Source organism: Callithrix jacchus, chromosome 1, assembly GCF_049354715.1.
Source record: "Callithrix jacchus isolate 240 chromosome 1, calJac240_pri, whole genome shotgun sequence".
Taxonomy (NCBI): Eukaryota; Metazoa; Chordata; class Mammalia; order Primates; family Cebidae; genus Callithrix; species Callithrix jacchus.
Genome location: NC_133502.1, coordinates 141317017 through 141344463, shown reverse-complemented (window position 1 = coordinate 141344463; position 27447 = coordinate 141317017). Strand labels below are relative to the sequence as shown.

Here is a 27447-nt window from a genome sequence, read left to right as displayed (position 1 = left end):
TAAATGTCCCTATTTATCTTTGGTAATGCTTCTTATCTTGAAGGCTGCTTTGTCTGATAATGATACTCATACAGATTTCTTATGCTTCCCATTGCATAGTGTATTTTTCCATTCTTTTATTTTCAAATATTCTGTGTTTTTACATTTAAAATATATTTCTTGTAACAGGCAACATATATTTGGTTTTTACTTTTTCCTAGCCTGATAAACTCTGCCAGTTAATTGGGGGCCTTTACCATATTGTCTTTGTTTTCTCGTTTTTCTCATCTGCTTTTGTTTCTCTGTTCATCTTCTGCCTTCTTTTGTGTTAACTAAATATTTTTAGTACTCCATTTTGCTCTCTCGATTGGCTTTTCATGTGTGCCTTTTTGTATTTTGTGCATGTGTGGTTGCTCTAAGGGTTACAATATGCATCCTGAAATTATCATAGTCTACTAAAAATAAATATTGTACCACTTTATACTTCACAATGTAATAATCTCATAACATGATCATTCTATTTACCACCACTACTTCATCCTTTGCCCTACTGTTGTCACATATTTTATTTCTGTATACATTATAAGCCCTGCTTGACAATCATCGTTTTGTTTTTTGTTTTAAACAGTCATTTGTCTTTTAAGAAAATTAACAGAAGAGCTGGGTGCAGTGGCTCGTGCCTATAATCCTAGCACTTTGGGAGGCCAAGGCAGGAGGATCACTTGAGGCCAGGAGTTTGAGATCAACCTGGCCAACATGGTAAAACCCTGTCTCTACTGAAAATCCAAAAAAATTAGCTAGGCATAGTGGTGAGCATTTGTAATCCCAGCTACTCAGGAGGTTGAGGCAGGAGAATTGCCTGAACCCCAGAGACAGAGGTTGCAGTGAGCCAAGATCACATCACTTAGCTCCAACAAAAAAGCTATTCCATTGTCTTCTGGCCTACATTGTTTATGATGAGAAGTCAACCACAATTCATATAATTGAGGGGTATTTTTTCTGGACATAGAATTCTGAGTTGACAGTAATTTTCTAGCAGTGCTTTAAATATGTCTTTCCAAGTCAGGCACAGTGGCTCACACTTGTAATACCAGCATTTTGGGAGGCTGAGATAGGAGGATCACTTGATCCCAGGAGTTCAAGACCAGCCTGGGCAACATAGTAAGACCCTGTCTCTACAATAAATTAAAAAATTAGCTGGGCTTGGTGGTACATGCCTGTGGTTCCAGCTACTTGGGAGGCTGAGGCAGGAGGATCACTTGAGCCCAGGAGGTCAAGGCTGCAGTGAGCTGTAAGCATGCCATTCACTCCAGCCTGGGTGACAGAGTGGGACTCTGCCTCAAACAACAACAACAATAAAACCATTCCATTGTCTTCTGGCCTACATTGTTTATGATGAGAAGTCAACCACAATTCATATAATTGTTCTCCTGTATGCAATGTGTCATTTTTCTTTAGCTACTTCCAAGGTTTTAGTTTTATCTTTGGTTTTCAGTAGTTTGACTCTGACAGACATAGATGTGGTTTTATTTGTATTTGTCCTGCTTGGGCTCACTGAGTTTCTGATAGTCATATGTTTTCCACCATGTTTAGAAAACTTTTGACAATTATTACTTTATTTTCCCTCCTCCTTTTCTTTCTCATATTCCAACTATACACATGTTCCAAATACATATATAATACATTTCATAGGTCACTAAGGCCCTCTCTTTTACGTTTATTTTTTTTTGTGGAGACTCAGTAACAGGGTGCCTGTTTTTGATTTTTCTTTTCTCTTTTTTCTGAGACATGGTCTGACTCTGTCACCCAGACTGCAGTGCAATGACACAATCACAGCTCACAGAAACCTTGATCTCCTGGGTTGGAGCGATCCTTCCACTTCAGCCTCCTGCGTAGTGGGACCACAGGCGCATAACCACCACACCAGGCTAATTTTTTAATTTTTTGTAGAGACGAGGTTTCCTTATGTTGCCCAGGTTAGTCTCAAACTTCTGGGCTAAAGTGATCCTCCTATCTCGGCCTCTTGAAGTGCTGGAATTATAGTCATGAGCTACAACGCCCAGCCAGGCTCTCTTTTTACAAGAAAAACAAAGCAAAGCAAAACAAAATAAACTTGTTTCTCTCTGTTCTTCAGATTGAATAATTTCCATGGATCTATATTCACATTCAGCTGTTATGCCTATCCAATGAATTGTTAATTTCTGATACTGGATTTTTCTACTGTTTCCACTTTTCTGCTTAGATTCTCCATCTATGCATCCATTAAAATGATATTTCCTTTAGGTCTATAAATATATTTATAACAGCTGCTTTAAAGACATTGCCTGCTAATTCCAACATCTGGGTTATCTCCCTGTACTGTCATGCTCTCCTTTGGATCTACCTCTCTGAGCTATGATCAAGAAATTGTCTCTAGGCAGAGAGCAAGGGTAAATGTGTGATTCACACTGAGTGTTTTACTGCCCTCAGGAATCACTGTCCTATGCTGTCCATTGTCTAATACCTCAAAACATTAGTGTCATATATTATGTTCAAGCTTACAGATGTTTACAGTGGGAAGGAAAGTCCAGTGTAGATTTCTGCATCATGGTCAGAATATAAATCCCCTAAATCAAGGTCTTTAAGAGTTATATATAAAATATGCTGCATTTTATTTATTTATTTTATAGACAGGTTCTCACTCTATTGCCCAGGCTGGAATGCAGTGGTAAAAATCATAGCTCACTGTAGTCTTGAAACCCTGGGCTTAAGGGATCTTCCAGCCTCAGCCTCATGAGTAGCTGGGACTACAGGTGCAGGCCACCATGGCTGGCTAATTTTTGTTGTTGTTGTTTTATAGAAAGTGATGGGGTCTTGCTATGTTGTCCAGGCTGGTCTCAAACTCCTAGGCTCAAGCAATCCTCCTGCCTCAGACTCCCAAAGTGCTAGGATTACAGCCATGAGCCATCATGCCTGGCCTGTGTGCTATATTTTAAAATTCACTGCAGAAATGTGCTATTTTTAAAACCCTATAGTAAAGGCTTTTGTAAAGGACAGGACCTTTTGTAATGTAAATATCAGGCCTCAATGAAAGTATTGGACTAGAAGAAATCTGAGGCCCCTTCCTGTACAATTCATGAGAAAAAGATTTACCAGAAACAAGGCAGAAGCTACTTTAGAGTAAAGCAAGTTATATCTTGCACTGGAGGAGCTGAGGAAAGAGAATACCTCCTTCTAGCTTTGGTTGCTTAAAGAGCCATAGGCTCTTGTTCCCTGCTGACACTGCCTAGCATGAGTAGATGAGCTGGGTTCAATCAGATTCCCTCCTTAAGAATTTGAACAAGGACTACAGGGAAAACCAGTAGTTAGATGGAAATATTGATGGAAATATTTGTGAGAGACGTCAACATCCATGATGAGATGGAAACATATTAAAATTATGAGGGAGCAGAGACCATAGAAAATCTGGCCAGTTGGGAAATAAGAATAAGACTGAAACATAGTTAAGAGTAATAGAGAGGCCATGAGAGATATGAAAAAAGGAATTGGTCCCTATACCTGTTTCATAACCAGTTGCTTTCCAATTTCAATTCCAGGTTATCTATGCATTTATAATAACCATCTGTAACTCCCCACATATATACCTTCCCCCTTCTCTCATCCTCCTTATCCCAGGTAACTTGAGTGAGCCTCTATTCCTTGCAACTTAAAGACCTTAACTTAAAGCAATGTGCCTTAGATTTTGCCAGATCTGTAAAGGGCAGGAACAGTAGAGAAGACTTGGGCATTTCATGCAGAGGAAACAAAATAATTAACAAAGACACAGAGGCACGGAAGCAGATGCCTCTCCAAGGATCAGCAGATTATTTTATCTATATATACACCAATTTGTTCCCAAACAAGACTTGAGGCTCAATACCTGACACATTGACACAATAAGTAAATGAGCAAATGGATGTGATGTAAGAATAAACATAGAAAAATAAGCTTAATATTAGGGGTAGGGTCATACATAATTAGTAGGATTAGGCTGCTTTGACTAGGATGAAGGAGACATGAATTCCTTCTTCTGCAGGCTAAGAAAGAAAAATTAGTGTTCAGAGTAGCGCAGTACATACCTTCTATTGCTCATTTATTCACTCATCAGCTAATTCATTCAGTTATTATTCATTCATCCAGCATTTATTAAACATCTACTATGTGTCAAGTCCTTGGATGACAGCTAAAGAAGAACCAAGATTGAGTTGGTTCTCACACCCAGGGTTCTCAGTCTAGGAGGTGAGATAAATGGAGGACATAAATTCACCAGGCAAAGCAGAATCTAGTGACTCAGTGAATAGAACAAAGTGTTGTGAGACTCAAACCAGTGAAGCTAAAGTTACAACAGCTGTGTCCTTTACTTGCTTCTTGCATACAACTCTGTCAGTGCTCAGTGACTGCAAAGATTGAACACTTAACACAAATTCCTAACTGGCAGAAAACAATTTCATGTGGCTTGCTCATAACTGGAGCCAGAGAGTCAACATTACTCCTTAGCATTAACTTGCAGGCTGCAAAGCCCAGCAATGAGCACAAGAGCCCTCTCCCATTATTTGAGTACCTGGCATGTACCAAGTACTAACAATGTGCTAGGCCCCCTAGTACACAGGGGAGGAAAACAAGTTCTGGCCTCAAATGCTCACAGCTGTTTTATAATCTGATAATTGTGCATGACAAACCTCAGACCATAACTCTGAAAATAGCATGACTATAATCATAACAAAACGGAACTGCCATTGGCAAAATTTGTTTTCTAGTTATCACTTCCAGAAGGAATTCCGTAACACTACTAAGGGAAAAGAAGAAAAAACTCTCTCAGCTTTCTGCTGCTAAATCTCAAAATGATCATCAACTGCATCCATCCTCTCTCCTCTCCTGTTACAAAGTGTGCTTCCTCCTGTCCACAGCATCATCTCCTCAGAGACTTAGCTCCAGTCATTATGTAACCTTTCTCCTTTATCTTCAACTTCTCTCTCCATTCAGGATCCTTCCCCTCAGGATCCTACTCCTTTCCTCAGCATTTAATATATTCAAGTCTTTCATCTTTGCCTACATAGTCCTTACTGCCTTCTGAGCTCAATTCAGTTTAGTTTTTCCCGCTGAAATTGTCCTTTCCAAGGTCCTTAATATCTTCTAAGTTATTAAATCTAATGGTTATACCTTAGTGCTTATCTTCATTGACACCTTAGCAACATGCAACTTGGCTTACCATACAGTTTCACTAGAAACACATTCTTCCTTTGGCTTCTGGGATATTATTTTTCCTTGTTGTCTTCTTACTTCTCTGATTACTCCTTCTTTTTCTCTATTTTGGACTCTTCTTCCTCTATCCAGACCTTAAATACTGGTGGTCCCCTGCAGAAGTCTTCCCTAATTCCCCTAGAATCAGAATGAAGATCCCCTACTACATGCTTACATAGACCCCTGTGCTACTTCCCCAACCAGAGTTGATCATTCATTCAACATTCATCAAGGGCTTCTGACGTCATGGCCACTGTTTTAGGAGCTGAGAATACAGATATAAGCCAAAATTTCCACAGGCCCTGCTCTCAAGGAGCTCACGATCCAATGGGAGAGACATATAATACTCAAATAATTACACAAATTAAGTGAATAATTACAAACTGTGATGCATGCTATGGAAGAAAGGAACACAGAACAATGAGACTATATAACAGAGGACACTTACCCTATCTTCCATAACAGGGCAGGGGGCATTGGGGCAGGTTGTGGGGATTGATTTGGGGGCTGAAATCTTAAGAGAAGGTACATGTGTGGCCGGGCACGGTGGCTCACGCCTGTAATCCCAGCACTTTGAGAAGCTGAGGCAGGCAGATCACAAGGTCAAGAGATTGAGACCATCCAGGCCAACATGGTAAAACCCCGTCTCTACTAAAAAATACAAAACATTGGCTGGGTGTGGTGTCACGCACCTCTAGTCCCAGCTACTCGAGAGAGGCTGAGGCAGAAGAATTGCTTGAACCCGGGAGGCAGAGGTTGCAATGAGCCGAGATCATGCCACTGCACTCCAGCCGGGTGCCTGGTGACAGAGTGAGACTCTGTCTCAAAAAAAAAGAGTAGGTACATGTGTGTGAGGGAGGGTGTGAAGAGCATTCCAGAAAGAGGGAGGTAGCACATAGAACTAAGGTACTGCATAATGGGAGAAGAGTGGTGGTACAAATTAAGGTATAGAGATCCAGGTAGGTCTCAGGCCCATTCAGGTCTTTGGAGGGATTATCTAAAAATCTGGTCCCTATCCTAAAAGCAAATGGGAAGTCACTAAGTGTTCTAAGTGGGGGATGACATAATCAAATTGACAGTTTGAAAAGAAAAAAGATCACTTTTGATGCAGTGAAGAGAAGGGATTGAAAAGGGACTGAGTGAATGTGGGGAAGACTAGTTACAAGGCTTTTACAGCACTCTTGGTGAGATGATTGTAGGCTGGACTGGGGAGGTAGCAGTGTATACGAAAAAAAGTAGTTTAATTTGAGAGATATTTAAGAGGTAAGGGGGTAAAAGATCATATCTGGGGCTTGAGGAATATATGTATAAGAATGACACTGAGGTCCCAGGAATGAAGTGATCTTCCTTTGGACATACAGAAACACATCATCCTGTCTTCACATCTATGGATACCAGGCCCCATCACCAGGCTCAAAATCTCTGAATCATACAAGACTCTTGGCCTTATACCCAACCCTGCCCACTCACTCCTACCCTAGTCACTCCTAATCTAGATCAATATTTCTAAAAGTATTTCACAATAGGAGCGTCTTGAGAGACCACAAAATGATCCAAAATAGAAATAGTTTCTTTGGCTTTTACAGGAAAATGATGTAAAATTCCAGACTTTGATTTCTTTTTTATGGTAACCAACTGAGTTATAAAGGGGTACGAAAATTTGTTAGTCATAAACTAAAATTAGCTTTTAACTGGAGTTCACAGAAGACTCTAATTCGGTTTTCTACTAAGAAGTCTGGCTGCCAGGCAATGTTTGGCAACGCTGCAAAGCTCCTCCTGTACATGTATACATGCAGCCAGTTGGCATTCTCACAATTTTCAGGAAGGACGTTTTGCTATTCGGGCATTACCAGTGATGTTTTGAGCTGGTCATGGTTTATGGTGCCTGACATTCATGCATTTTAATTACAAATTATGATTCATAAAGCTCCATAATTACCAATTTAATATGCCATGGGTTATTTGATTAACTCTATGGGGTAACGAAATGTACCTCTCTGACCTTATCTCCTGCCACTTTTCCTACTCCTTTCCTTGCTGACCCAGAACATGTGTAGCAGGCGCCCATCTCAGGGACTTTATACTTGCTATGCCGTCTGTCTGGAATGTTTCCCCCATCCCTACTCCTTCACCCCATGCCCCACACCCAGATATTGCATAGCTAACTCTCATTTGCTTCAGTTCTTTGCTCATATGTCACCTCTGTGACACTTTCCCTGACCATCCTATTTAAATGATAATCTTCTGATTCCCTGAACTTCTTAGTCTACTTCTTCTATTTAGTTTTCTTCTTAGTATCTACCATCATCTGATATACCATATATTTTACATATTTATTTATTGACCCTTTACCTCCAACTAAAAAATAAGCTCCATGAGAGCAGAGATTTTTGTTTTGTTTCTTTGTATGTCACTAATACCCAGAACAGTACCTAACACAGAGTGGGTATGATAAATAATTACTGCATGAATATTTACACATCAATATTTTTTATCTTTTAGTCTCCAACACCCAGCTCTTAAGGCATGGATACGTGAGGTTCAAATTTGAATCATTCATAGCCCTACTGCAGATACAATCATGCACCTGGAAAAACATGCTTACACAGTTACATCTCCTTGCTATAATCCTCGACTAGTCTCCCCATCCCAGGTTCACCCCTTCCTATCTTTCAAACACATTCAGAAAAAAATTTCCAAAGAGCAACTTGGAATATTCAGAATTCATATTGAACTCATTTTCTCTGAATTTAATATAGTCCAGGTATGGTGCTATGTAGAGGGAAATTAACAATGAACAAGACAGACATGATCCTTACCATAACAGAGTTTATAGTCTAGTGGGGATAACACCCTACCTTGCATCCAGAAAGAGGACTTAATTGTTTGTAGAAGAATATGAGGGCCAAGCTTAGACCTGAAGTATGAATAGCATATGAAGGAAAGATTTGGGGCAGAGTGGGGTAGAGAAGGTACTAGCAGACAGAAAAGATTTCAAAAGCTTAGAGGAGAAAAAGAGTGTGAATATCACTTTCTAGGAGGTGAGGGCAGTTCAGTTTGCTGGGATTGTGGAATTTTCACAGAGAAATGTTGAGGTTTGAAGTAGGATGGGTAGGTAGCAAAGGCAAGACCATGTAGGGTGGTAAAGGCCATACCAAGCAAACTGGACTTTTGGGACTTTATCCTGAGAGTAACAGGGAACTGCTAAAAGGCGTGATTAGTGGAGCAACATGAACAAATGGAGTTTAATCTCCCCCCTATCCTCTAAAAAACACAATCCTGATCTTCTCCCACCCATGGCATCCCAGTCCTATCCTACCTACCTCCTCCCTGAAGCCTTTCTGCTGCTCTAACCTGCAGGCCTCTCTCCCCTTCATCCCCAAGGATGTCATCCTACCTTATCTTTGTATACCTGTGTTCTGTCTCCCTCACCAAACTGATTCCCAGAAGACAGGGACAACTTCTCAAACATCTCTAGGACATCCCACACTGATTAGCACTGACTCAAATTGGTCTTCACTGAGGCAAGAAAATGGGTGAATACAGCCTAGCAAAACCCAACCTTTCCTCACACCCCACATACCAATATTTACTCTGAACTAAAACAACACTTCCCTCCAGCGGGCAGTGCCAGTTGACCCAGGTTTTTCTGACTTTATATCTACTCTTACCTCTCTCTGCTGTCAATGTAACTAGTCTCTAATGTCTCCCTAACAGGCTAGAGAAACCCATCCCAAGCTTGTTCACACTGCAAGTTGCTAGAAAAGACAAATCAGATCTGTGGTTACCTAGGCAGGACAGGGGTGGGGAATAGGAGGTGGGATGAGGCACAGGAAACTTCTTGGGATAAAGTATCCTATATCTTGAGTGTGATGGTGGTTCACACCTCTGTAAATTTGTTAAAACTTGTCAACATGTACAACTAAAATGGTATGTTCTATTACACATAAACCAGACCTCAATACTGTTTATATTAAAAGCAAATTGCTGGGGCGCAGTGGCTCATGCCTGTAATTCCAGCACTTTGGGAGGCCTAAGGGAGTAGGACCACCTGAGGTCAGGAGTTCAAGACCAGCCTGACCAATATGGTGAAACCCCATCTCTACTAAAAACCAAAAATTAGCCAGGCATGGTGGTGCATGCCTGTAATCCTAGCTACTTAGAAGGCTGAGGCAGGAGAATCACTTGAACCCGGGAGGTGGAGGTTACAGTGAGCCGAGATCGTACCATTGGACTCCAGCCTGGATGACAAGAGCGAAACTCCATTTCAAAAATAAAAAATAAATAAAAGTAAACTGCCTGTAAAAATAGGGTCAGGAGGCTCAAACACAGTACATGTACTTCATCATAAAGCCCAATTCAACATAAATTTAGGGCATGGTCATACAGGAATAGCAGCTTCCCCAAGGCTGCAGAGACCTAAGGAAGTCAAGTCCATCTGCTACAGAAGACCAGGTGAAAGAAGCAGGGGAGCAAAGGCTAAAATGGAGGCTAGACCAAAATATGCAAAGTTACAAATAGCATGGCCACAGATTGACTCTCTACACCTCAATATTCCTAGGCTTTAATGAGGTAAATCTGAAATAAATAAATAGAAGTCTTACTTCCCAGAGCTAGAAACTGTACATTAGCCGAGTGGTAATTCATAAAGGGTCTGGAAAAAGTTGTTCCTGAAGGACTGAGTGGTTTCACCACAGAAGGCTCTTTGGGAAACTGGGACCAGCTTGCCTTCCATCGTGATGCTGAGGAAGAAAGCAGAACTCTGTGCTCAGTGGGTTAAGGGGGGTATGACTCGGGTTTCCTGTGAGAAGGGATGACATCTGTCCAGGTGGTAGTCAGAGCATAATGTTCACATAGCTGAATGAATCACAGGAGTGGACCAGGGGCTCTCAGGGAAGAGAGACATATGAGGCTCTAGAAATAGTTGGGGGTGAGTTTTGGGTTGTACAGTGTCGGGGTGGGTACAGTGATGAGAAAGGGCCTCTCTCCTCTTCCTTTTTCCCTGCCCTCTCTTTCCTCATAACTCTCTTAGCACAGAAAATAAAATCAGACTCCTGCATATAACCTATCCTGTGTCCTCTTTAGTTATCTTGCACACCCTCTGTGCGCTCCCAAACGGCAAGGCCTGTGTTCCCACCTAGCCCAGAGCTAGGCACTCAGTAAAGGGTTGGATAAAGAATGCCTTTGAGGCTGGGCACAGTGGATCATGCCTGTTATCTCAGCACTTTGGGAGGTCAAGGTAGGAGGATCACTTGAGTTCAGGAGTTTGAGATGGGCCCGGGCAATATGGGGAAATCCTGTCTTTACCAAAAATACAAAATTTAGCTGGGCGTGGTGCCCTATGCTTGTGGTCCCAGCTACTCGGGATGCTGAAGTAGGAGAATCGCTTGAACCCGGGAGGCAGAAGTTACAGAGAACTGAAATGGCACCACTGCACTCCAGCCTGGGCTACAGGGCAAGACCCTGTCTTAAAGAAAGAAAAAAAAAAGAAAAAAATTCCTTTGGGACAAGAATGTGAGGACAAGGAGGAAGGAACTTGTAATGGGGATGGGGGAGTTAAGGCGGATAGACTGGTCAGAATGAGTCCATGTGTTAAAGTGGAGTGAAGGGATGGGAATGGTTAAGAAAAGAAAAGTAGGAGAGAAGTAAGAAACGGTGGGTTTCGTGACTACTTATACAGTTACACAGTATGAGAGAGAAGACCAGGATTAGTGGGAAAGAGCAGGACAGAGTCAGAGGTCAGTGCGAGCACATGCCAGAGGTCACGGGGTGGGGGGTGAGAAGGCTAGAGGTCAGTAGGAGACAAAAGATCAAGGATCAGTAGGAGAGGTATGATTAGTGGTCACTAGCAACGACGAAGGTCAGAGGTCATCAGGGGAGGCAAAGTGTGCTGCGTTACCTGCTTACGAGGCTGTTTATGGGGAGTCTTAGAAGAAGCAGAAAACATCTCAATCCCTGGAGAGCCTACAAAACGCTCCCTCGCCTGAAGACAAAAGGTTCGTCCGTCTCCTTGACCACACACAAGAAATCTGGACTCTCTTCCACTTCAACAACCAGTCGCAAGGGTTCTTTAGGACAGCAGTCGTTGTGGGTCTCCTTGCCCTTGCAGGATAGAACCCAACTCCCTGACGCGGTTACCCAGCAACCATCCGGTAGCCAAGGCGCAGGCGCCTCTGACAACCCCAGCCGGCCCGGAGAGGAGGCGGGGTTGGGAGCGCGGCGAGCCAGTCTCCACTAAGCCCCGCCCCTCAGGAACCGCACGCCTTCTGAACTCCCGTGTGTGGGCGGGGATAGAGTCCCAAGACACCGCCTCCTCATGAATAATGCAAGATCCGGGCGGTGTCCCGGACCCGGAAGTGGAGTTGCCGAGTCACCGCAGTGGCTGAGCTGCTGACAGGAGGCGGCGGCGGAGTAGGAGGCGAGGCAAGACCTGCGGCTCGGCCGGGCCAGAGCCGCGGTAGTGCTAGGCAAGCCCACGGAGTCACGCCGGCGTCACCCAGCCTGCGAACCTCTCGCTCCCGCCCACCCCTGCATCCGCCCGGCCCCTGCCCTCCCGACTGGTCCAGGGCGGCCTAGTCTGCACCACCCGCCGGGCTCCTGGGGCCGCCGCCCCGCGCGGTCCCGTCGGCGTCCCCGGCCGCGCCCGGCCCCTGGTCTGCTCGCCCGCCGGCACCATGATGGAGGAGATCGACCGGTTCCAGGTGCCCACCGCGCACTCGGAGATGCAGCCGCTGGTGAGGGGGCGGGCGGCGGGCAGGCCAGGGCCGCGAGGGGGCGTCGCTTGAGGGGGAGGGAGGGAATCAGGCCGCGGGGATTGTGCGGAGGGGTGCCTTCGGATGGGGCAAAGAGATCCCTGAAAACGTATTGCCGGGGGAGGGGAACTTGCAGGACGAGAAAACCGTGGGAGAATATGCTGGGTGAGAGCAAAGGGACTTGTAAGGGCGGAGGGCACCGTCGGATGGAACGGAGGGAGCACAATGGTGCACACCGCTAGTGGAGGCCCACAGCTGGGGCTGGCGAAGGAGCTGTTATGGGGCACCGCCGGCGGCAGGCCCAGGGAGCTGGGATGGGCGGTGGGGAGGCGTTTAGTTCTACAGGCCTGTGATGCTGAGGGCGGGGGAGCCATCAGGCTAAGAAAGATTGGGAATCAGCTTTTAGAAAAGGAGGGGCCTGCCCGCCTGTCCGCTGGATATATGGATAAGAACCCTGGGCCGGGGTGAGGGACCAGTGGGGGTAGGTGGTTGGCGCAGAACCTGGGAATTCCGTTCTCCGTTGGGGAGCTCAGGCAGTCCAGGCTGGGGGCATCTAAACCGGGAAGGAGAGTACGCGCGACGAGATAGGGAATCGGGGTGCAGATGTGAGAGCTCGGGAACCAACGGGAGAGGAAGCGGGCCGCGCTGGAGCTGTCTGTGCCCACTGGTTGGGAAGAGCCCCCATTATCTTAGGCCTACGTGCCTGAAGTCCTTGCTGGGCGCGGATCCTGCCGCCTGTCCGCGGTCCCGGAGTCAGGGAGGAATGATGTCATCGCTGCCGGCACGGAGGGAGTGGAAGGGGGAGGGCAACTCGGGTGCACGGAGGCTAGGCCTAAGAGGGACCATGCTTGCTGGTCTCCTGGGGGCTACCTGACCTCTCTTGTCTGCCTGGCAACCGGGTGGGAGACGTGGAGGCTAGCCAGCCAGTATAGTGAGTAGGGTAGAGAGGGAATGTCTAGGTTGTGTTCGCTTTATCCCCTTGGAGCCTGAGCTGGAATTGGAAGGAGGTAAGGTGGGGTAGGAACCCAAAAGTGTGGATGACCTATTTCTCTGAGTTGTGCTGGCTGGAGCAGAGCTGAGCTCGCCAAGTTCTGAAGCTCTAGGCTCCCTAAGCCTTCTGCTTCTGTGTTAGGGAGAGTTGCCAGAAACAGGTCTACCACTGGGCCTACAACCCGCTGGCTGACAGATGTGCTTTGTAGCTTCCTGGTCGAGTAACCTACCCATTATGGCAGCCAAGATGGGCCTAGGCAGGGACCCATCACCTCTATGTCACACTTTTTGGAGGATGGTAGAGAGAATCATTAGTGGCCACTTAGCAGGTTTTTTCCCCCATTCGAGACTACTTATACAGTTCTAAAAGCCAAAACAAGGAAGTTTTACAGAAGCATACAATATTAAACTGGAGAGAGGAGTTGCAAGACTTTTTCCTAGCCTAATGCCATCATTGGATTATGTGGGAGCCAGGAAATCCTGGAGAGAAGTCCATCCCCTGAACTTAAAGAATGACTTTGGGCTGGCTGAAGAGAATTTTCCTTCCTGAGTTCTCTTTCTAGGTAACCTGGCTTGTCATACTAGATTGCCCTTCCAGTTCTAAACATCTAATCCAGAATCAAAACAAAGGGTTGATGAAGGAAGAGGTGGTTCAAGTGTATCAGAAGAAGGAAACAATGAGTTGGTTCTTATCTCCCATCTGGGGTTCCCAAGAAGGGAGGAAATAGCTGTTCAAGGAAAGGGGAGAAGAAATAGAGCCACCAGGCTCTCTCAGTTGTCCTTCGTGCTTCTGTTATTGCCTAAAATTCTGAATAGTGGTTTGGCTGGGTAGAGGACTCTTGAGCTGCTTCCGGTCTGTGTGGCCCTGGAGTTGAAGTATCTGTGGCAAGGAGGCACTTAGAAAAGCTCTGACTACCGTCAGATCCTTTTAAGTGCTAAAGTCACCCTTGTCTGCAGGATACTTTTTTTTTTTTTTGAGACGGAGGTCTCTCTCTGTCATCCAGGCCAGAGTGCAGTGGCACAATCTTGGCTCACTGATTCAACCTCCACCTCCCAGATGCAAGCGATTCTCCTACCTCAGCCTCCTGAGTAGCTGGGATTACAGGCGCCTGCCACCACGCATGGCTAATTTTTATATTTTTATTAGAGATGGGATTTCACCATGTTGGCCAGTCTAGTCTTGAATGCCTGACCGCAAGTGGTCCACCAACCTCAGCCTCCCAAAATGCTGGTATTACAGGGGTTAGCCACCACGCCCAGCCTGAGTATACTTTATTAAGGTTGAGTGAGAGCCTTATGGAAATAGCAATATAATCATCCCTCATTTGAGGGTCATAGACATTGCCCTGCTTCCTAACCCCTTCTAAAGACTATCACAGAGACCTGACATTATTGATTCAGCAATAGATTTATCAAATAATTGGTAAGTATCTGCTCTGTCCCAAATATTAAACTAGGTATTAGGAATAAAGTGGTTAGCAACACAGACACAGATGTGGCCCTGCCCTTAAGCCCACAGTTTATCAAAGTTTGTTTCTTTTGCTTACTTTCTTAGTGGATCCCCCCGGAAGGCAGAGTAGGGTCTGCCTCCTTAAGCCCCAAGGGAGCCAGGCAATGCTGGTGTCAGCATCATTGCCCCTTTCTGGACCAAGCTGTACAGATACAGGCTTGTCACATAGGTGCCATCATCAAATAACTCTCCCCAGCCCATAGTGATGGGAAGAATCCAGAGGCCATTCCCTACTTGAAAAGATAAACTCTAGGGGGAGCACATCTTTATATTTTAAATTATTTACTTAAAAGAGAAACTCAAGCTTGAAAAGAAGTCCTGGAGGAGTGACAGAGCTGGTAGAGAAGGCAGCTAGCAGATCTGGGTGTTTCCAAGGTGCTAATTTAAGCATTAGATCTCAGCTAGTGGGAGGAAGAGGAGGAGATCCCTGCCCTGTTATTGCTGCTGCTGTTGTCACAGCTGCATGGAGCCGCCTGTCTCTAATGGGAGTTTGCCTGAAAGGAGTGGCTTCTCTCCTTTCCCCATCACACCAATTATTTAATTGGCCTTGCTGCAACTCAGCAGCTGAACCAGGCCTGAGTCTATCCCTGAGAAATCCCCAGGGTCTCTTCCTGTCTCCTTGTGAAAGGAGTGAGAGCTCCTCTTAGAGACCTATCCATTGGACTCCATTCCTTCTATATCTGTCTCTCAGACAATCCTGAGTGTTTCTGAGCATAGATTCTCCCAAAGAAACTGTGAGGGACAGGCACAGTTTGTGTGTCAGCTCGGTCTTTGAGCCATACACCTCACTGATCTAGAGAAGCTCCTAGCAGTCCAAGGCTCTTTGTTGATCAGTTGGGTTGAGTTTGGTATATTGTTTGTATGAGCAACAGGGATAGGTCTCTGGACCTATTGTCTGTCTGCTCAGTTTGTTGGTACAGCCGCAGAGTCTATGTCTTCTCTTCAGCTGCCATTGGAGAGGAAGAGATTTGTTGTAAGAACAAGTGGAGCTTTTAAGCACTTAATTGTGTCAGGCAATACCCTGCCTCCTGTGTTCTGAGGAACCAGAGACTTAAAGAATGGGAAATGGCACCAGACAGGGTCTCTGAACAGTTGAAAGACATGTTACTCTAGCCTCACTGAAACTAGGTTATCTGTTAACTCATTTGTTTAGTTCATGAGCATCTACTCAGATCAAGTACTTTAAGGATACAGAGACAGTAAGATCTTTCCCGTGGGTGGCCAAGAAAAGGATGGGCTCAGATGGCTACTGGAAGGTTTTTAGATGTATGTCAAAAAGAGTAGAGATCAATGGAGTGTCATGAGAAAGAGTGACAGCCTCCTTTGGGAGAGGGTGAGGAATGCTGAAGTCCTAACCCCTTGACTACACGAGCTTGGGAAGGAGTTTCAGACTCCTACTGCTTCCTGACACTCAGGAATGGATGGGGATGGTCAGGATGGGACAATGGGTAGGCCATAGCGGCTCCTGAAAGTGGCAGAGAGAACATTATAAAGATAATAAGTAGCCACTGTGGAAAATTCTGTGTTCTGGACACCTTAAGTTGCCTCTTGTAGTCAGATGACTTTTCAATTTAAGGGTGGATTCTCCTAGTGGGTCCATGTGGCTCATGACCCAGCAGTATTTCTCAGGCTCCTGGGGAGAGGCACCCTTCTTTCCTGTCCTATATTACAAACTGATGATCAGGTCTGTTCAGGCCTGAAGCTCCTTACTACTAATCTCCTCATCAAACAAACACCAACTAAGAACGTAGTCTCTGCTAGATGTTGTTCTGGGCTCAATAACAGAATTTTGCTCCAGGGAGATGCAAAGTCTAGAACTCAGATAGAGGCACTACAGAATAGTGAATACCACAAGAGAAGAACCAAGCCCAGGAGCACCAAAAGAAAGCAGGAAGGGCTCTCACCAAGTGGTCAGGGAAGGCCTCAGAGAGGAGACATTGCTGGACTGGCCCCAAGAAGAGTACTAGAAGCTTGGCAGACTGACAAAATGAGGTTAAGCCAAGAAAGGGCATAGAAGAAGAAACAAAAGAGTGCATTTGGAATGAATTAAGGGAATAACATGATCAAACTTGAGTTTAGGTTATTACTCCAGTGGTGGATGAGAGATTGGAAAAGATGAGATTGGAGGTTGCTAGGAGATGATGAAGGCCTGCAGAAGCAGAGAAATACAGTAGGACAGATACACAGATACTAATACAGTGGAATAGGCAGGATATGCTATCTGTTGGGAGGTGGAGTGGAGAGGTAGAGAGTTAAGGATGACTCTCAGGTTTGTGTCATGGACACCTGAATGGAGGAAGGATGAACACCATCACCACCTCAGGAAACTCAGGAGCCCTTTACCTTTTGGTCTCAGAGACTTCGTATATCAGAGAAGGCTGCTCTACTGCTGACGCCACATTTTCCTTTGCTCTACTGCTGAAGCCACATTCTTGGGGTTATGAGGAACCTAGAAGTCCTAGAAAATCAAAGGTCAGACTGGCACTGGTCCCCCACTCCACCTCAAACGGGCTGCTAAGAAATACACTCACCTGCCAGTGAATACTTCTCCCCTACAATCTGCTTTGATAAATGCAAGAGAATTGGTGGTGGCAACAAGGAGCCATAGTGGATTTTGTTGTTATTTTCTTTCCAGTAGCACTTGGATGAAGAAAAAATGAAATCCTTTGTTGTCTGAGTGCTTTATGATGTAGTGTCTGGCCTTGCCTTTTACCATCATTCTAGTCAAATCTATGAGGGTTTTTTTTCTTTTTTTTTTTTCTCACTGATTGAGCTAGGCTATTTCACTGATTCCTTTTGGAATGGATATTTGTATTACTAAATCACCTGCAAGAGTCAAAATGGAAAAGGACACATACTTTGCTTTTCTGAGACGAGCCCAAGCTGCTTCTTCCAGGCAAGGTGTGCCAAAGGAGCTGACTTCTGGGGTGAATTCACTCAGGAGTTACTTGGCTTCTCAGAGGGCCCAAATGTGGCCTCTGCAGGCAGGTGCTTCTGTGGTAGCTGGGCTTCAGGCTGAGTCATTCCAAGCCCCAGCTGCCTGCTGCCCTTGACTGCCTATAGCCCAGAGTGAGCAGAAATGGAAAACAGACTTCTTCATTCAAACCTGATTAGTCTCAGGGACCCTCTCCCTCCTTAAAAAGGTAGGTGGACACTTGTGTCTGGAAAGGGAACATGGGAAATTTAGCTTCTTGGGCTTAGCTGCTTTGTTCCTTCCTATAGACCTGAGAGAACTGGTTCAGAAGGCAGGAAAATTGGGCTAAGGCAGATAACCAGAGGTGCTGGTTGAAGGAAGCTACAGGTGTGGCTCAGCAGGGTTTCTTAAGGAGGCTCTGGTGGGAAACTGGCTTTCCGGGAGGGAGAAAGGAAGGAAGGAAGGAAGGAGGGGAAAAACTCTGAATTTGGCTCTGCTCTGGAGTTCAGAAATTGGCACATGACCCACAGGCCTCACTATGGGACAGCCAAATGAACTTCTGGCTGCAGCGAGGGACTGTGGAGTAGGGAAGTCGTCTAGGAAAGAGGCCTATAGGGTCTGCCCTGGGAGAGAGGGTGGACACAGGCTCACAGGAGTTTCCTCCGAGGCTTTACATTCTCAGGAGGGAGTTCAAGCAAATCTGTACTTGTATTTATTATCATTGTTATTCAGAGATAGCAAATTGAGGATCAGATGGTTGTATTTATTGAAGGTCAATTTTAAGTTTCTGTGATGGTGGTGAGGGATGTGAGTGTGCGTGAAAGAGGGGACATACAGTTATGAATGGTGTTTACCGAATGACTGTTCAAGTCCTAAGTCTAAACGTATGACAAGAGACCACACCCAGGCAGAAACAAGCTCAGTGATTGTGGCTCCTTGCCTGCTTTTGCTGATTCGGCCACCAGATTTTTGGCTGTCATAAGCAGAGTATACCCCATCTATCTATCAAGAACAATAACTGAAGGAACATTTTAAGATTCATTGAATTAACTGCATGCAAACTGTGGAGTGAGAACCATATATATTTCTCTATGTAGTTAACTTAACCATAATTATGTACAAGCTATACATTATGTGACATGGTAAAAGTCCCATAAAACTGCATACCTCAACCATACCTTGGCTTTCTGTTGAAACTGTTCTCTGTAACCCCTAATGTGACAGGCAAGCAGTCCAAACCCATGCCATCTTGGCCCCTGCGCCTTGTAATAAGTAATTAAGGTCTGTCATTTCCACCCTACCCAGACAATGTGTTAACTAATCTTGACTTTTGTGAACCACTTAAGTCACAATCGGAATGTCAAAAGTCCCCTAGCCCTCAGAATGTCCAGAGCCCCTCACCCTCATCTCTGCCCAGGAGGTGATTTACAGAATCCACTAGCTCTCGGAATGTCTGAAGCCTCTCACCCCCGCCCCTCACCCTCAACCCTGATGTGGTTTTATGGGTATAAAAGGTCTTGACACCCTCCTTTCGGGGCCACAGGTTGGAGAGATGCGAGTCCTCCATGGCCGCCGGCAATAAAGACCCTGCAATTTGGCATACTTTTGTCTTGGTGTTGACCTTCTATGCTTGCTCCACTACAACAATTATAGTCCCCTGCTCTTTTTTTTTTTTTTTTTTTGAGACAGGGTCTCTGTCACCCAGCCTTGAGTGCAGTAGCTTAATCTTGACTCACTGGAACCTCTGCCTCCCAGGCTCAGATGATCCTCCCACCTCAGCCTCCTGAGTAACTGGGACTACATGCATGTGCCACCATGCCCAGCTAATTTTTTGTAGAGACAGGTTTCGCCATGTTGCCCAGACTGGTCTCAAACTCCTTAGTTCAGGTATCTATTCACTTTGGCCTCCCAAAGTGCTGAGATTACAGGTGTGAGCCACTGCACCCAGCCTAGTTTCCATATTAATTTCCCATTTTATCCTTATGAAGGAATTGGTGAAGCCCTTGGCCACCCATGGTTTAGACCAGCATTTCCTATAATATTAGGAATATTGATCCTTTGGGGTGCTTCATGGGGGAAAAAGCCTCCATAAAAATTTCTTTGGGAAAGACTATATGCTCCATCCCATCACAATGCCCACTGACATTTTAAAGGCTCTGAGATGTCCTGCAGTAAAGGAACCTTTTCGACTTTAACTCAGGGTTTCCCAAGCTTATCTAACCATAGAACCTTTTTTCAGGTTACATCTGTTAACATCTTATAGAACCAATATGTTTCACAAAAAAATACTCTTTGGATACAGAAGGAGCAAGATTAAGACTTAAATTTTTATATTAAAAAAAAGAAAAGAAAAATACTCTTTGGAAAGCTTTAGCTTAAAAATTAATATCTGTGGTGACCCAGTCTAGATTTATAGTTTTCCTAGATCTTTCGAGCATCTTTTATTACCCACACCATTTTGCCCTATGCTAGTGTCTAATGGGAAGTTGCTAATTTTTCAGGGTCTGAACTTGCTGCTATCAGTAGGAAGCTCTCTGTGAATTTTGGTTAGGGTGCAGAGGCAAATACCAAGTGCCTTTTCTCATAATATTTCTAAGGGAGTTTTATTTCCCTTATGTCTCTCTACCAAATGCTAGTTTGATGCTTATTTTTTTGGACAGCTTTACTGAGATATAATTTACATGTTGTATATTTTAGCCATTTAGTACTTTACCTTTTTTTTTTGTTTTGAGACACAGTCTCACTCTGTCTCCTGCAGCCTTGACCTCCCCAAACTCAGTGATCCTCTCACCTCAGCCTTCCAAATAGCTGAGACTACAGGTGTGTGCTACCATCCCCAGATAATTTTTGTATTTTTTGGTAGAGATGGGGTTTCACCATGTTGCCCAGGCTGGTCTCAAACTCCTGGGCTCAAGAGATCCCCCTGCCACATCCTCCCAAAGTGCTGGAATTACAGGTGTGAGCCACTGTGCCCAGCGAGTACTTAACCTTTTTCTTTTCTTTTTGAGATGGAATCTAGCTCTGTCACCAGGCTGGAGTACAATAGTGGGATCTGGCTCACTGCAACTTCTGTTTTCTGGTTTCAAGCAATTCTCCTCAGCCTACTGAGTAGCTGGGACTACAGGCATGCACCACCACACCCGGCTAATTTTTTTGTATTTTTAGTAGAGACGGGGTTTCACCATGTTGGCCAGGATGGTCTCAATCTCTCTCTCTCTCTCTCTCTCTTTTTTTTTTTTTAATAAAATATTGTTTTATTTGGACTCGAGGGCCCATGCTTAAACCTGCAGGCTTCTGTCCAAAATGTAAGTCCAATGAAGAGAGATTTGTCAGCTCTCACTGGAACACATTAGTGATAAGAGCCCTGCCTCCCGGGAGGAGACGGACTATGCTCTTTGTTGGAGACAAGGACCTGTCCTTTACCCCTTAAAAATCAGAGGGAACAAGCCAGAAACCGACTCCTCTGAAAGAGAAAAAGTCCCTATTTCTAAACAACCTGCGCTCACCAACATGTAAGAGCCTCTAAATCATCTTCCTCCGTTCAGTGCCCCCGACCACCCCACTCAAACAGCTGCTGCTGCCTCAGATCCTGTTCCAGATCCTTTCCCTGTTCATGTTATTCTTCCTCCTTACAACCCTGATTCTTGGCCTCAAGTCTCTTAAGCTCGTGATCTGCCTGCCTCCGCCTCCCAAAGTGCTGGATTACAGGTGAGTACTTTATTTTTAAACCTGGTGTGGCTATCCCATGGCTGAGTTCTTTTTTTTTTTTTTTTTCCAATAGTTTTTGGGGAACAGGTGGTTTTGGTTACGTAGATAATTTCTTTGGTGGTAATTTCTGAGATCTTGGTGCACCTATCACCCAAGCAATGTACAATGTATCCAATGTGTAGTCTTTTATCCTTCAACCGCCTCCCATCCTTTCCCCATGAGTCCCCAAAGTCCATTATATCACTCTTGTGCCATTGTGTCCTCATAGCTTAGCTCCCACTGTGGCTTAGTTCTATTTCTTATTTTTATCTTGGGCTGTGCTTTGTGCTTTTATGTTCTGCCAAGCAGTAGAGAAGATAAAGATAATGCAAATCTTTTATCAGGAAGAATCCTGTCTCAATTGAGATTTAAGATGAAAAGTGGATTCCCAGATTAGGGGATGTTTCAGTACTTACTCTGCAGTATCAATAAATGTTCCCACTGTTCACACCACTCAAGAGACATTCCTGCATGATTATTTTACCCCCTCCTACTCCACAGGCTACATAAAGCATGGACGATAAACAGGCATTACCCTTCATACCAATGCCACTTGATCAGTAGTTACTGCCTGTAGCATTGTGTTTAGATGGATTCTAAGGCAGAGTCCTGATTCCATATGAAAGAGTGACATGGTTTGGTTGATTTTCCATGTCTGCTGTGGTCTTCAGAAGGCAGAACAGCAGTTCTAGTATTCTACTTGCCATCCCAGCAGCCCTGAATCATCATAGATATCCTGGGCAAAGAACACAGGAAAGGGGAACTCTTGGGGATATTAGCCAGCCAAGCAATCTGTTTCACTGAGGGGCTGAAGTCTTAAGATATGTCTCCTTAAGAAATGAGTAAAGGGGCCAGGTGCAGTGGCTAATGCCTGTAATCCCAGTGCTTGGAGAGGCTAAGGTGGGAGGATTACTTAAGGCAATGAATTCAAGACCAGCCTGAGCAACATAGTGAGACCCTGTCTCTATAAAAAAATTAAAAAGTATCCAGGCATGGTGATGCATGCCTGTAGTTCTAGCCATTGGGGAGACTGAGGTGGGAGGATGGCTTGAGCCCAAGAGTTCAAGGCTGCAATGAGCTATGATTGTACCATTACACTCTAGACTGGGCAACAAAGCAAGACCCTGTCTGAAAAAAAAAAAAAAGAATGAAGAAACTGTTTTTTCTACTTGGCTTATAGCATTGGTTTCTGAAATACTGAATTAATATAAAGTTTAAATCCTTTTGAAATAAATAGGCCAGGTAAGAGGGAGTAAATTTGACTCTGCTGAGCAGATAAGAGAGGGAAAGAAGCAGATTCAGAAAAAGATCTCCTGAATTTCATATGAGTGGTTGACCACACTTAATACGAAATTATAAGACCTTGACCAAAGGAGCAAGAAGGAATAGGTTACAAGAAGAGACCCATAAGCCAGAAGTTACTACTAGTGAGGAAAGGCCCTATTATAGGTTACACAGCCTTAGCACTCTTTTGTTTACCCAGGCTAAATAGGCCTGTTTTTTCCTTTTACCATTTCCCAGGACACTGGCTTCCAAATCCCCAGTCATCCTAGCTGGTTTAGTGGCTACTTTTATGTTTCTCACCCCTGAAACTGAACACAGAGCTCTCCATGTTATCTAAACAGCACAGATTATTGTGGGACTGCCACTACCTATAATATTGATATTGTACTTCTATTATTGTCAGTTGAGCTTCCATGATCATATTTAATACCCATACCTATTGTTATATTGAACTCAGGACATAACTGAAACAGAGTAGCCCTTTGCCTTAGCAGTGTAAAATCAAGGCAAGAACCTGGACTCATATCTTGAGCTAAGTTTACTGCCAATACAGTTAAGAGTCCACTGAGGATAGTGAGATGATAGTTCCACATTTATTAGAAACTATACCACACGTATGTAATGTGACTCTTAGAAAGGTAGCTGGCTAAATTCATCAAGACAGAATTTCAATAGGAATCTAGGAAGGCTATGTGATTGGAGAAGGTAGGGACCTTTAAAGAGAGCTAGTCCTTGAGTGGACAGAAAGCTTAATACAAGTCCACTATATAACAAAGCTAATGTGCTGTTGGGCTACATTAATAGAAGCATGGAATTCAGTTCCTAGGAGGTAATCATCCCACTCCGCCTTATTCTGTACTGGTCAGCACCATTTGAAGTCCTGCATTCTGTACTGATATCATCATTCAAGAGATTGGGTGACTAGAATAATGAAAGGAGTCAAAACTATGTCATGTGAGAATAGTTGGAAGAACTGGGCTGTTTGGCCTGTGAATAAGTGGTCTCAGAGAAGCATTTTAAGGTTTTCAAATACCTAAAGGACTGGGATTAGGAAAGAAAAGGAGGATAGACTTCATCGTAGCTTCACAGGGAGGAACCAGAGCCATGGTGGGAGTGTGAACGTGTTCTTACCTCACATTCTCTGTGGTAGCAGTCTTAAACTGGGCCAGAGGTCAGGGCACCAGGAAGACACACTGGTCTGTGCAAATGCCCTGCTCTTTCCAAAGTAGGAGCTAGGAATAATATCCTACCAGTAAACATGTCTGTGTTATGTGTGTGTACTATAAATGGTCCAAAAATGCACTGTGGAACTTAGCACAAGCAGTGCTTTTCTAGTTTTCTGTGAATAGGTGTTTGCTAATCTTTCCTATATATCAAGATCTGTCACAAAAACACCATCTTAGTGCATCCCTTTCTTTCCTTCAGTGAGATGTGAGCTCTCCATTTACCTGTCCTGTGGCCCTAATACCTTGTCATTGTGTAGAGTTTATGGGTAGTGTCTTATTCCTATCTTTAATTCCTTTTTTTTTTTTCTTTTTTTAGACAGAGTCTTACTCTGTTGCCCAGGCTGGAGTGCAGTGGTGCAATCTCAGCTCACTGCGGCCTCTGCCTCCCAGGGTTCAAGCAATTTTCCTGCCTCAGCCTCCCAAGTAGCTGGGACAATAGGCGCACACCACCACACCCAGCTAATTTTTATAGGTTTAGTAGAGACAATGTTTCACCATGTCAGCTAGGCTGGTCTTTAACTCTTGACCTCAAGTAATCTGCCTGCCTCGGCCTCCCAAAGTGCTGGGATTACAGACATGAGCCACCATTCCCAGCCTATCTTTAATTCCATTTTAGGGTAGATGAAAAGATGTTTTCAAAGCACCTGAACCATCTCATTAAGTAGATTAGGAAAATCATTTTGCCTACTTATAGATCTGCAAGCAGACTCCCAGAAAGGTAAACAGGCTTAGCCAATACCCAGCTGGAGGTTGACATGGCCTAGATTAGACCCTCCTTCGCAACTTGGAACCCAATTAAGTTCTTCTGTATCAAGCTTCAACTTCTCCACTGGCTTTTGAAAATCTACACTACACCTCAAAGCTGGCCATACTTTCTACCATTCAAGCCAGTTTTCTTTCTAGTAAGTCTAGTCATGGCCTTTACCTTCTTTCATCTATTGGCACCTTGAGGCCTCCTCTCCTCTTAAGAATTCTCCTCTGCCTCTTTCACTCTTGCATACTCTTCAGAGATCAATATAAACTTCCATTCTCCAGGGAGCCTTCCCTGAATATTTTAGTGAGCTCTCAACCAATCCCAAAGCCTCTATAACCTCTAGCAGATAAATTGATATAAATGATATTCTGGTTTAGGGTGTCCACTTTAATGTGCTATGAGTCTTGTCACCCCAACTCCCCTTTGATACCCTCAGCAGATAGCTTCTGCCTCTAGAGCTTACAGGCTGGTGAAGAAGATGCTTGCTCTTGTGAAACAGAACTACAGAAGAATACAGCTGGCTCCTTTAAAGATGAATAAGAGTGGAGAGGAGGTTGGGAGGTTATTCTAAGGAGGGGAACAGTAAAGACCTAGACGGGGATGAGTAGGTGGGAATTAGTGAGTAGAGTGGAAGGTACATGTTGGGGAATTGAGGGAGACTCAGGGGAATACATGGATGGGGCATTCATTCATGATTCAATTCACATGTTTCGAACGTCTGCTATATGCAAGACACTGAGCCAGATACAGGAAGTAAAATGATGAATAAAGCAAACATGTTACCTACCTTCATAAGCTGGCAATACATTGCGAGAGACAGATACTAAACAAAGTGCACAAACAAAATTACAATTACCAAATGTGACAAGTGATAGAAAAGACAAGAAATGTGGTAGGAAAAGAGAGAATAATAAATTATTCTCTTACAATAGATTTTGGATATCAGGTAAGGCTTCTGTGAGGAAGTGATGTTTGAGCTCAGACCACAGGATGAGAAGGATTTTGTTCTTATAAGGAGTGACTTGCTCCTTGCTCCTAGTAGGCAGGGGTCCCCAGCTGATTTAGCAATCTGAGTTCCTTACAAATTGGCCTTTTCCCATCTTTTCCCTTTGCAGTATTAAGTAAGTTTTCAGAGGTGAGGGATATAGGAGAATGTAAGAGGGCCAATCTAGCCCTTCTCCCATAGGTAGAAGAACTGATAACTGTGCCATCAGCTTTGTTGTGGGGCTGGAGATACTATTAATGGAGTTGTAAGCTTTAATATTTAATGAGGAAAAAACTTAGCTCTGCTGATGAAGAGCTCCTGCCTGAGTCTTCCAACTATATGACTTGTACACATCCTCCTAGAAAGGGAGAAAGTCTCTGGGGATCTTGGAAGAAGGGAAGAGTGCCAGCCTGGATGTCCTGTTCTTAGTGTGTCAGGCACGGGGTTTTCCTTACCACAAAACCCAAATGTATAGGCCATTCTGTCTGGAGCAGGCTTGCCTCTAGTGGGAAAGCCAGTAGCCACATTGGCATACAGATTGCAGCAGCTGGTGAAAGGGACCTCCACTGGGCCTCCTGTGAATGCCCAAGCAGTTCCCTGAGGATTTTAGCTTCCAGAAAGTCCTCTCTGCTCTCTGCTGACCTGCTGCATCCAGCTCTGGCCTAGAGGACATCTTAGACTCAGTGAAAGGCCAAGTAGGGATAATGATGTGGGGAAGTGGTGGTGGCTAGTGGTTTAGGGAAGAGAAGGGAGAATTATGTGGAGTCAGGGAGGGAGACCAAGTTGGGGGGTGGTATTTAATGTAGCAAACATTGGTACCAAAAGGAACCAGTCAGGAACCAAGATATGACCATCTGTCAGCCTCCCTATCAACTTCCTGATGGAACCTCATATTTCACATCCTTCATTTGCCATGGGCTCTCATACAGCAGAGAGACAGTCACAGGAAGCTCCCACAGGAGGAATTGATTTGAGTATCCTTGGGTGGGGGAGAAATCAGGATAAGCTAATGTAGGGCACAGGCCTCAGGGCAGGAGCTATGCACAGCAGTGGTATAAGTAGGCTCGGTACATCCCACCCACCACTTTTATTATTGACCTTTGGACAGCCTCCTAACCTCTTTCAGGCTATTTGTAAAATAAATAAGATCATGTTTATGAAAATGAACTGCAGATTACTGTATATTTCTGGTGTAAGGGTTGATGATAATGAAAAGATTGCTGATTTCCTTTTTCTGTCAGTGATTTCCAAGGGAATTTTGTGGGAGATGGGTTATTCTTCTCATCACCAAATGAGAAGAGTCACTGGCCTCCTTGAGAGGGCTGTGGTTGAGTCCAGGCTGGAGAAGGACCTGCTCTGCGCTTTAATTGATCTCTGGAAGAGGTTCCCAATGAGTGGGGTTGGGCTGAGGGACCTGCAGAGGGTGGCTGAGTCCTGTTAGCAGAGTGGGCCTTCCTGGAGAGCCCCACCATTGGTGATAGTGGAAGGCATCCTACCGCTATTTCAGTTCCCAAAGGTCAATTTTCAGGGCTCAAGAAACATGAAAAAGTCTACATTGCTATTACTCTCCCCCATGTCAGTGGGCTAGAGGAGGCAGATCTAGTTTGCTCACTTTCTTCAAATTTTTAAATATTTTGTCCTGGAAATTTTCAAACACATACTCCCTAGTACTTGTCACCCAACTTCAACAACTATCAACACAAGGGTAATCTTATTTCACCCATACCCCACCTACTGGATTATCTTGAATAATTTAATATTTAAATATCTATTTAATGTTTGAATATTCAAATTAAATTTAATAATTTAATATTCACGATAATCCAGTAGGTGGGATATGATTAAATAATCATCTATAACACAGTATCTCTAAAAATGATCATTTTTAACATAACTACCATTATCACACCATTGCTATTTTTAACATTAATACCATTATCACCCCTAAAATCCTTTAATTCCTTAACATCACATTCTAATTGGTTTGTTTGAATCTTGTCACAGATTGCATTTGGTTAACACGTCTCTTTTTTTTTGAGACTGAGTC

General features: G+C 44.3%; 2 protein-coding genes across 18 annotated transcripts in view; one reads left to right on the top strand and one right to left on the bottom strand.

Moving 5' to 3' along the window:
• The window catches only part of DNAI1 (dynein axonemal intermediate chain 1), a 59594-nt gene extending 48232 nt beyond the window's left edge, over window positions 1-11362 (bottom strand). For all 10 annotated transcript variants that reach the window (XM_008998529.3, XM_054257159.2, XM_002743033.4 and 7 more), the window contains exon 1: window positions 11138-11362. In XM_008998529.3, the coding sequence (XP_008996777.1) occupies window positions 11138-11185 (48 nt within the window). In that variant the 5' untranslated portion in view covers window positions 11186-11362. The remainder of the gene's footprint in view (window positions 1-11137) is intronic.
• Window positions 11363-11605: 243 nt separating this feature from the next.
• Window positions 11606-27447, top strand: part of FAM219A (family with sequence similarity 219 member A) — a 59528-nt gene continuing 43686 nt past the window's right edge. For 4 of the 8 annotated variants that reach the window (XM_035308473.3, XM_035308462.3, XM_035308445.3 and 1 more), the window contains exon 1: window positions 11606-11939. In XM_035308473.3, coding sequence (XP_035164364.1) covers window positions 11913-11939 — 27 coding nt within the window. In that variant the 5' untranslated portion in view covers window positions 11606-11912. Of the gene's footprint in view, window positions 11973-27447 lie in introns of all 8 variants that reach the window. The other 4 variants (XM_035308459.3, XM_035308456.3, XM_035308440.3 and 1 more) reach the window with 1 other exon arrangement.